Genomic DNA, 9,466 nt, shown 5'->3' with positions numbered 1-9,466 from the left:
GGTATTGAGGCCGATTCATCCCTAACCAGATTAAACTCTGGAAACCATCGTTGAAGGATGAACGGTTTCCCTAAGAGATACTAAGAAATGGTTTATGATTATACTATTTTTTTATGGGTTGTCTTATGAAGTGTTTCACATTTTGAGTATATTTATTTAGGCATTCTTCTATAAAAATCTAACAACCCACACTTGCCACATAAAAAAGCACTAGGAACTAGCTTGAAATTTAAGTGATCTAGGAGACTTGAGGAATATAAGAGCTTCACTTGGGGGCCACCATTACCCAACCACCCCTATCAAACCATCGCTATCGGATCAATGTCTAATCACCACTATCAGACCAATGTCATCCCACTCTCATCATCGAGCAATCACACTCTAATAACCATCTTACCACCGCACGATCGCCACTGTCAAACAATCATTTCCCGATTATGGCATGTCCATCAGACAAAAAAGTCATCACTTTCAAGAATCCTTAGAATTTTGCACACAGACCCTAGCAAAGGTTAATCGAGTTCTCTTAGCAGTGAGGGGATCCACAGTCAAGGGCACCCCAATGTAACAATTCTAGAAATGCCCGTAGGAGTCCATAAAGCTAAGGGAAGATTGATTATTTTAATCCATATAGGTATTGAGGCCGATTCATCCCTAACCAGATTAAACTTTGGAAACCATCTTTGAAGGATGAATGATTTCCCTAAGAGATACCAAGAAATGGTTTATGATTATACTATTTTTTTATGGGTTGTATGATGAAGTATTTCACATTTTGAGTATATTTATGAGGCCTTCCTCTCTAAAAATCTAACCCACACTTGCCAGATAAAAAAAGCACTATGAACTAGCTTGAAATTTAAGTGATCTTTGAGACTTGAGGAATATAAGAGCTTCACTTGGGGGCCACCATTACCCAACCACCCCCATCAAACCATCGCTATCGGATCAATGTCTAATCACCACTATCAGGCCACTGTCATCCCACTCTCATCATCGAGCAATCACACTCTAATAACCATTTTACCACCGCACGATCGCCATTGTCAAACCATCATTTCCCGATTGTGGCATGTCCATCAGACAAAAAAGTCATCACTTTCAAGAATCCTTAGAATTTTGCACACAGACCCTAGCAAAGGTTAATCGAGTTCTCTTAGCAGTGAGGGGATCCACAGTCAAGGGCACCCCAATGTAACTAGCAATTCTAGAAATGCCCGTAGGAGTCCATAAAGCTAAGGGAAGATTGATTATTTTAATCCATATAGGTATTGAGGCCGATTCATCCCTAACCAGATTAAACTTTGGAAACCATCTTTGAAGGATGAACGATTTCCCTAAGAGATACCAAGAAATGGTTTATGATTATACTATTTTTTTATGGGTTGTATGATGAAGTATTTCACATTTTGAGTATATTTATGAGGCCTTCCTCTCTAAAAATCTAACCCACACTTGCCAGATAAAAAAAGCACTATGAACTAGCTTGAAATTTAAGTGATCTTTGAGACTTGAGGAATATAAGAGCTTCACTTGGGGGCCACCATTACCCAACCACCCCCATCAAACCATCGCTATCGGATCAATGTCTAATCACCACTATCAGGCCACTGTCATCCCACTCTCATCATCGAGCAATCACACTCTAATAACCATGAGGAATATAAGAGCTTCACTTGGGGGCCACCATTACCCAACCACCCCCATCAAACCACCGCTATCGGATCAATGTCTAATCACCACTATCAGACCACTGTCATCCCACTCTCATCATCGAGCAATCACACTCTAATTACCATCCTACCACCGCACGATCGCCCCTGTCAAACCATCATTTCCCGATTATGGCATGTCCATCAGAAAAAAAAAAGTCATCACTTTCAAGAATCCACACCCCAATGTAACTAGCAATTCTAGAAATGCCCGTAGGAGTCCATAAAGCTAAGGGAAGATTGATTATTTTTACCCATATAGGTATTAAGGCCGATTCATCCCTAACCAGATTAAACTTTGGAAACCATCTTTGAAGGATGAACGATTTCCCTAAGAGATACCAAGCGCACCCCCCCCCCCCCCCCCCCCCCCCCCCCCTAGGGGAGGTGAATTTAAATAAGAAAAAACCATCTGCAAGAGAGAGGAGGGAAAGCGAACCTTTAAGACTCCAAAGTTTTTTCATGGCAGAGAATAACCTTTCGTAGTAGGGTTGTTGGCCAATCAAGTATCCCACTAAAGATAGAGTCCAAAGCAAGGACCCTTTAGATAGATCATCACCGGAGAAAGAGAGCTTCTGACTTGGTAGAACGAAGGACATAGGAAAATCGGGTGTTTTAGACGCTGGAGCAGACATATTGTTTGCATAAGATGTAGTCCGTGGCATAGGAGGGGGGCCTACGAAAGAAGAATGGGAAAGAGGAGGAAAATCATGAGGAGAAGCCTCCATCTGGAGAGGCTCTCTCCGGCGGGAACCAAAAGGAAGCAGCGGCGGAAAGGAACCAGAAAAGCCCTAACCCCAGACTGTGACAAACTTTTCTTCTTAAAATTGAAATCTTGTCATGCGAGTGAGAAGCCTTGACCGCCTCCAATGATTTTTAAATTTTTATTATACAATTTTTGCATCAATGCTTGTAATGCATTGAGGCAAAAAATCAACGATGAGAAATTGAGAATTGGAGCTTGAATAAAAAAAATCAAGCTTTAATAGCCTCTAGTGATTTTCAATTTTTGTTGAACAATTTTTTTCACTTTTTATAGTGAATAAAGAGAGCCTAGAATCATGCCTCCATCCTAGCCCTAATGGAGGTATTTAAAAATCTAAAGAGGAAGAAAATTTAAAAAGCTTTATCTTTTTTTTTTTATATATATATAGAAATTCTCAAAATTTCTTAAGAATATATATATAGCCATTTTTGAAAAGGCTTATCAATCCTAGCTTATTCCATAGATCGTGCGCCTTAAGGCTATAGGCATTCCTAAGAGCATGTGCTGCGCTTACAAGCAGTTAGCGATGACTGGTAGGTTCTACCATTTATGCGTGTCTGAGATTATTATTTGGTATGGATAGACCATTGATGGGGTGTGGGCGTGCAGATAAGTAGAGGTGCGTGAAATATGCTTAAGTTTTCTTTGATATAAATGTCCAAAAAATAATGCAAGTATACATGTTGATCAAGTAATAAAAGTGATATGAGACTAATGAGAGATTGTTGATTCACAAGAAAGTGTTATGGTATAATGCAATTGTGTTGATCTATCTATTTAAGTTACAATGTTTATCACACAATAAAAATCAGGTTTGAACTCTGTCTTGACTATGAAATGGAAAATAAAAGATAATATATCAATAGATAAAGTATTTTGAATTAATGATATAGAATTTCCAAAGCTTTCCTATTTTGACTCTCCTACATTGGTAATGAATCAAAGCTTATGCATCTTTTGATCTCCAACAAGATTGTAAGGAAGTGAATGAAGGTTTATGACCCTCCTATAGTTATTATATCTCCATAGGCTTTAGAATACTAAACATCCTAAGTCTAAGTATTCTAATGTTCTTCCATCGAGGTAATATATCACACTATATTTTCACTCTACACAACCATTGTATAGATTAAATTAAGAACATGAGATATTAAAACTATCTATTAATTCATTAAATCATAGGAGTCTATATTAGTAATTACTAAGGTTTCACATCATTAGTCCAAAACTAGGAGATTTAGCTAGCTATGGAATTAAAGTAAAACAACATAAATTTTATTGATTGCTCCGAAAAGAAAGTACAATGAGAAAAGTGTAAATAGATATCACAAGAATAGTACAACTTCACTCTATATAGTCCTATCTTCTTTAATTACTCGCTTTCTCATAAAAATGTAAGCCACCACTTCACTTGTTATATCTTTCTATCCTCTTGTCCCATTTATATTTGACTCTGAAGTGCCATTATACTTAAGCACTCATGACTCACTAAAATGACAGAACCCCTTACAAAAGACTGAAAAACTATTCATATTAGGTACATAAACAAATTCAGACGCTGCGGCACCCGACATGGTGGCATAACGGTGTTTCAATAAAAATAATAAAAATAATAATTTCAAAAGTTTTAATTTAAATATCTTATCGAGATTACTATTGACAATCTGAATTTTTTAAAGTTTTTTTTTTTAATTTTTTAAGCTTTTTTTTTTTAAGATATATCAAAGGTAAATCTAACAATATTGATACATAAATTTGCCTATAAATAATATCTCAGCAAGGAATTCATTATGTCAGCACTAATTTAAAAAAAAATTAATTTTCTGAATATTTAATTTAATTTTTTTATCCATATATATATAAAATAAAAGCGAACCTCTTTTGCGACACTATAAGCAGCAACGGGCAAGCAGCGTATATCAAAATAGAAGAGTGCTAAACTGAGCTCCAACTCAAGCCGCGTTGGATTTGTCGCCGGCAATTGCTCTTCGTCCTCCTGCAGAGCGAATCGTCTCTTTAAATAATATGAAAGAGATCCAATCAAAACCCTAAACCCTAAATTTACATAATCAAATCCGATCAAAAGCAAATTTACCCCAAAATCTTCATTATCAAAATCAGAGCTGATTACAAAGCTTAAACGATGGCTCAAATCAACCGATTCGAAGGCAAAAAAGGAACCAAGAAATCGATTCGTAAATCCAATATATCAATGACAAAGAGTGGCTTCACCATCTTACCTTAGCGGACGAGTAGGCCATGAAGGCATCTTGTGCGATCTTCTCCTTCTCCGGCCCGTCCTTCACCTCCGCCATATACTTTATAAAATCCCCCTTCATCTTCTTGTAAAAAACCCTAGCCTCCGGAGTCGCAGCGGAGCCCACCGGTCCGGTGTCCGCGGGCAGAAAACATATATCGATGATCCCGACGACATCGGTGCAGTGTTTGGCGATCTCCGACGCGATCAGTTCCAGGTACTCGGTGGCGGCTTCCGCCCGCTGTGGATCGACGCCGGCGGACTCGGAGGCTGCTTTGGAAACGTAGCGATAGGCTTCGCGGTGTCCTTCGAGAAGGATCGTGCAGGACATGCTGAAAATTTTGCGCTCGTGCATGGTGAGAGGGCCGTCTGGCGCGACGATTGCAATGAGCCTTCTCATGTATCGGAACATGTGATCGTAGCGATTGCCGTCGGCGGCGAGTCTGGCAAGGACGATGAGGCCTTCTCGGCTGTCGCAAGGTTCTTTTTTAGCTTTCTTAGCCGTTATCGCTTTCTCCAGCTCTGGTGGTGCCCGTTCTTTCGACATCTTCGGAGGAGACGGAGGGAAAGGTAGCTGGGGACGAACGGGAGAGATCAAATTCGGGAGGGAAGAGGGTTTTGCGTACGAAATTTTTTATTTTTTATTTCTTCAGAGAAGTGCAGTTTTATGCGTAGTGGCAAAGACTGAAAATATGATTTACGTAATCTTCTTCACTGAATTCGCGGTAGAAACGTTCAGCCGAGCCCAAATAATTGGAAATTTTTTCGTTTTTGATTTTATCTATTATATATTAAATTAAATTATTAGATAAACACATCTAAATTGTTATACTATACAATAAAATTATTAAATATTCATAATATGTTTCTCTTGTAATGAGTATAATTATGAATGTCTAATAATTTGATTTTATTGTGTGATAATTTAATTATTTTGATATAATAATTTAATTATAATGTTTAGTAATTAGTTATATTTAAACATAATATTTTCCTTGTGAAATCATGAACATTTGTTAAAATAATGGATACATTTTAATTAAAATCATATTATATATGCATTTTCAAAAAAATATTTTAAATTTCTTTTTTTTAAATTTCAAGCATATTTGATTTGTAGTTGTAAGAGCTATCCCCTATAGGGTTGCAAGAGAACCAAGCGTTCGATGAGCTATTCATTGCTCATTTTAATTAAATCTTGTTTGTAATCATTTAATTAACTAAGCAAACAAATTTGAACAATATTTTAAATACTTGATCCTTAAATAAACAAGCTTGAATGCTAATACGTTTTACTCATTTATGTTCATGAACAACATCACTTGAAACTGGTGAACAAGTTCGATTCGTGTTCAATTCAGAACTCATGAATAAGCTAGATAAAAACTTAATCAATATTTTATTATAAAATTGATAAATATACATAATATAAAATTTAATATTTATTATAACATAATCATATAATTATTATTAAATAATATTTGTTAGATTATTTGTTTAAAATGTTTATGAACAAATATAAAATGAATCATAGATCGCTTGTTCGCGAACGAGCTCATTTTAGCTGTACAAAACTAGTTATATATGATAATGAACTTGCTCATTTGATAACTAAAAAATACTCATTAATATTTTCATGAACATGCTTGTTTGATAGTTTAAAAAAATTCGCTAAATATGTTCACTAACATGCTCAATGTAATTGTTTGTTAGGATGCCCGATAAAGCTCGTTTATTAAGTTAATAAATATCTAGCTCATTAAGACTTGTTTACTTAAATCTCGATAAGCACTAAACAAATCGAACATGAATCAAACATGAGCACCCATTAATTTAAACGAATCAAACACGAGCACAAACAATAAAGCTCGAATGATAAAACATGAACCAAACTTGAACAAATTGATAATAAATGAATTCAAACATGAACACTCACATACTCAGCTTGGCTCGGCTCGACTCATTTGCAGCCCTATCCCCATATCAAACAAAAGATTCAGAAGTTGAAAATCAGATAAAAACCTTTATGTATAGCCTCCACAGATGACAGAAAATAAGCCAATAGAAACTGGATAAAAGGCAGCAGAATTTATCAATTTAGTGTTGAACAGGTCAGTAAGACAGCTAAAAAAACCTTAGGATGGTCAATCTGCCATTCCTAATAAGAAAAACACCAGCAACTAAACAAGACTTGAGGGACAGAAGTTTTTTTCTACTATTCCTTTTCAGGTTTTGAAGCTCCTTTAATCTCATCAGCCCCTTCATCCTGCACATAGAATTAAAATATAAATACAGACAAAATTATAACCATAAATATGAATAAAGTAAGATTAGTCATGGAAATATGAATTGGGACCTGCATGTCAGAAGTCCATAAGGTGAGATTATCACGGAGAAGCTGCATAATAAGAGTGCTATCCTTATAGGATTCCTCTCCAAGGGAATCGAGCTCTGCGATAGCTTCGTCAAATGCCTGATAACAATAGAGAATCGGAAAGAACAATTGTTATGAAGATTGATCACTTAATAATTACGAAATGTAAGAAGGAACAATTGCTATGAAGATTGATCACTTGATAATTACGAAATGGAATGGATGAGTAAATTACAATTGATCCTCTATTTGAGAGGAGGATCTATCTCTCCCAAATCTCTAGATGCCGCTAGAGCCCAAAAACCTAAGAGATCTCAAATTTCAGCCAAATTCAAGATGCCCTAACCCTAGGAAAACAAACTATTTAATGCATACAATCCAAATGATACCCTACATTCAAATTTCCCTCCTAACTCCCTCAAAAATCCTTCCTAAACAGCTCTTTTGTACTGAGTCGGTTGGAGCGGCATGTACAGGAGGTGGAGAAATCCAGCCTCTATTACGCGTGATCCAATGGACTGTTGTGGAAGCAACAAGAAGAAGGAAAACAGAGAACAAGCAAACCGATAAAATAGTAAAATGCTAAGCAAGCAGTATATTCAGATAATCAAAAGCTGTCTTTTAAAGCACCTATCCGCCTCATATATGCCGGTTGCTTTACTAAGAGTGAAATAACAAGAAAAAAGTGTAAATGTCCTCTAGTACTATAATTAGTTAGAGAAGTAGTGAAAATATGCATTCTAACGGTAAGAGAAAAGGTGCTCCTGTGTGGTGTTCCTGCAGCTCATTGGTAAGAGAGGTGATTCCCACATCAGTTCTCCCCCTCTATAAAAGGATTCGTGTCCGACGAATCGATTTCAATGACCGCTGAATCGGGTGGGTGGTATGGACTAATGTCAGCGACGTTGAACGTAGACGACGTCAAAACATCGGGCGGAAGCTCTACTACCTATGCATTGTCGCTGATTTTAAGCTTGATGGAAACCGGACCAAGCTTCTTCGGAACCAGTTTAGAATAGGTACCGGTTTGATATCTTTCCTTCCTCAAACGCACCATGACCAACTCGCCGGGATGGAAGGTCTTGTATCGTCGATGTGCATCCGCCGCTTGCTTGTATGAGTCATTTGAAGCTTGCAATGTGTTGCGAACGTTGTCCAGCATAGTCTTGAAATCTCTGGCTAGCTTGGTGGCCGCCACATTTTGACACTTGGGGAGGATGGCGATGTCTACAATATGGTTAGGAGGTTTAGTATAGACAATATTAAATGGGCACATACCAGTGGATCTGTTGGGCATGGAATTGTAAGAAAATTCAGCTTGGCTCAGAATTTCATCCCATCTTTTTGGATTGTCCTGCACCAAGCAACATAACATGTTGCACAAGGTGCGATTCACCACCTCGGTCTGGCCATCAGTTTGGGGGTGATAGGCGGAGCTTAGTTTGAGTTCCGTTTGCAATTGCTTCCAAAGCTTTCTCCAAAAGTGACTAATGAAATTGACGTCCCGATCAGATGTGATACTTCTCGGAAGCCCATGAAGTCGAACAATTTCCCTGAAGAACAATCAAGCGACGTCGAGAGCATCCGACGTCTTCTTGCAAGCTATAAAGTGAGTCATCTTGGAAAACCTATCAACCATCACCATGATTGAGTCGACACCTTTCTTAGTTCGCGGCAATCCAAGCACAAAATCCATACTAAGGTCTTCCCAAATGGAGATTGAGATGGGTAGCGGACTGTATAACCTAGTATTTTGGCTATGGCCTTTGTATACTTGGCACACTGGACAGTTTTGTACAAATTTTGCCACATCTTTCCACAAGTGAGGCCAAAAAAATCACGGCATTTGTTCAATCATCTTTTGTCGACCCAAATGGGCCGCCAACCCGCCGCTATGCATTTCTCGTATCAGTTGTAGGCGAACGGAGGAAGCAGGGACGCTGATAGGAAATACTTGATTTCAAGTATTCCCTAATCACTTTAGCAACCAATCTCAAAGCGAACTGCTGTCCACAGCAGGAAATCAGCCAAAAACAGTAGAAATATAGAGGAAAACTGCATGAGATGAGGAGAAAACACTTGTATTTTACTAGTAGACAATGAAAATAGCAAAGATACAATTTGTTCTTCAATCCGAGAGGAAGAACAACTCTCCAAAGTTCTCCGGCGAAGCCAAGAGCCCAAGCACACAAACCCTAGATCTCAAAAGAGAATTCAAATTCAAGATAATCCCTAATTCTCTCTTAACTCTCTAATTAAAGCAAAAGGAAAGATACAAATTACATAAACACCCTCTTCATTCAAAAATTCCCTCCAACGAAACGCTCAAAAGCCGCCTAGCCCGCTCCTTCGTCCGC

The 9,466-nt window shown here is 37.7% G+C and overlaps 2 protein-coding genes across 2 annotated transcripts in view; both read right to left on the bottom strand.

Annotated features, from left to right (window-relative positions):
* Positions 1–3,736: 3,736 nt before the first annotated feature.
* Positions 3,737–5,420, bottom strand: LOC110105857 (14-3-3 protein 10). Its single transcript, XM_020835521.2, has 2 exons — positions 4,719–5,420; positions 3,737–4,474 (listed from the first exon to the last, which is right to left on the bottom strand). Exons 1-2 carry the CDS (start codon positions 5,280–5,282, stop codon positions 4,310–4,312), a joined length of 729 nt encoding a protein of 242 aa, XP_020691180.1. The 5' UTR covers positions 5,283–5,420; the 3' UTR covers positions 3,737–4,309.
* Positions 5,421–6,730: 1,310 nt separating this feature from the next.
* The window catches only part of LOC110105834 (14-3-3-like protein 16R), an 18,396-nt gene continuing 15,660 nt past the window's right edge, over positions 6,731–9,466 (bottom strand). Inside the window, exons 3-4 of the mRNA XM_020835486.2 lie at positions 7,092–7,208; positions 6,731–7,001 (exon numbers count right to left, since the gene is read on the bottom strand). Of these exons, the coding sequence (XP_020691145.1) occupies positions 6,951–7,001; positions 7,092–7,208 (168 nt within the window). The 3' untranslated portion in view covers positions 6,731–6,950. The remainder of the gene's footprint in view (positions 7,002–7,091; positions 7,209–9,466) is intronic.

The sequence above is a fragment of the Dendrobium catenatum genome, unplaced genomic scaffold (assembly GCF_001605985.2).
Source record: "Dendrobium catenatum unplaced genomic scaffold, ASM160598v2 fragScaff_scaffold_1016, whole genome shotgun sequence".
NCBI lineage: Eukaryota > Viridiplantae > Streptophyta > Magnoliopsida > Asparagales > Orchidaceae > Dendrobium > Dendrobium catenatum.
The sequence above is the reverse complement of the archived record's forward strand: the minus strand, read 5'-3'. Positions and strand labels throughout refer to the sequence as shown.

Excerpts from the sequence above, each read along its gene's own strand:
- LOC110105857 (XM_020835521.2), bottom strand. The coding sequence starts at position 5,282 with ATGTCGAAAGAACGGGCACCACCAGAGCTGGAGAAAGCGATAACGGCT. Across the intron at positions 4,475-4,718 it reads TGGCCTACTCGTCCGCTAAG|GAGGACGAAGAGCAATTGCC; the intron begins GTAAGATGGTGA and ends TTCGCTCTGCAG.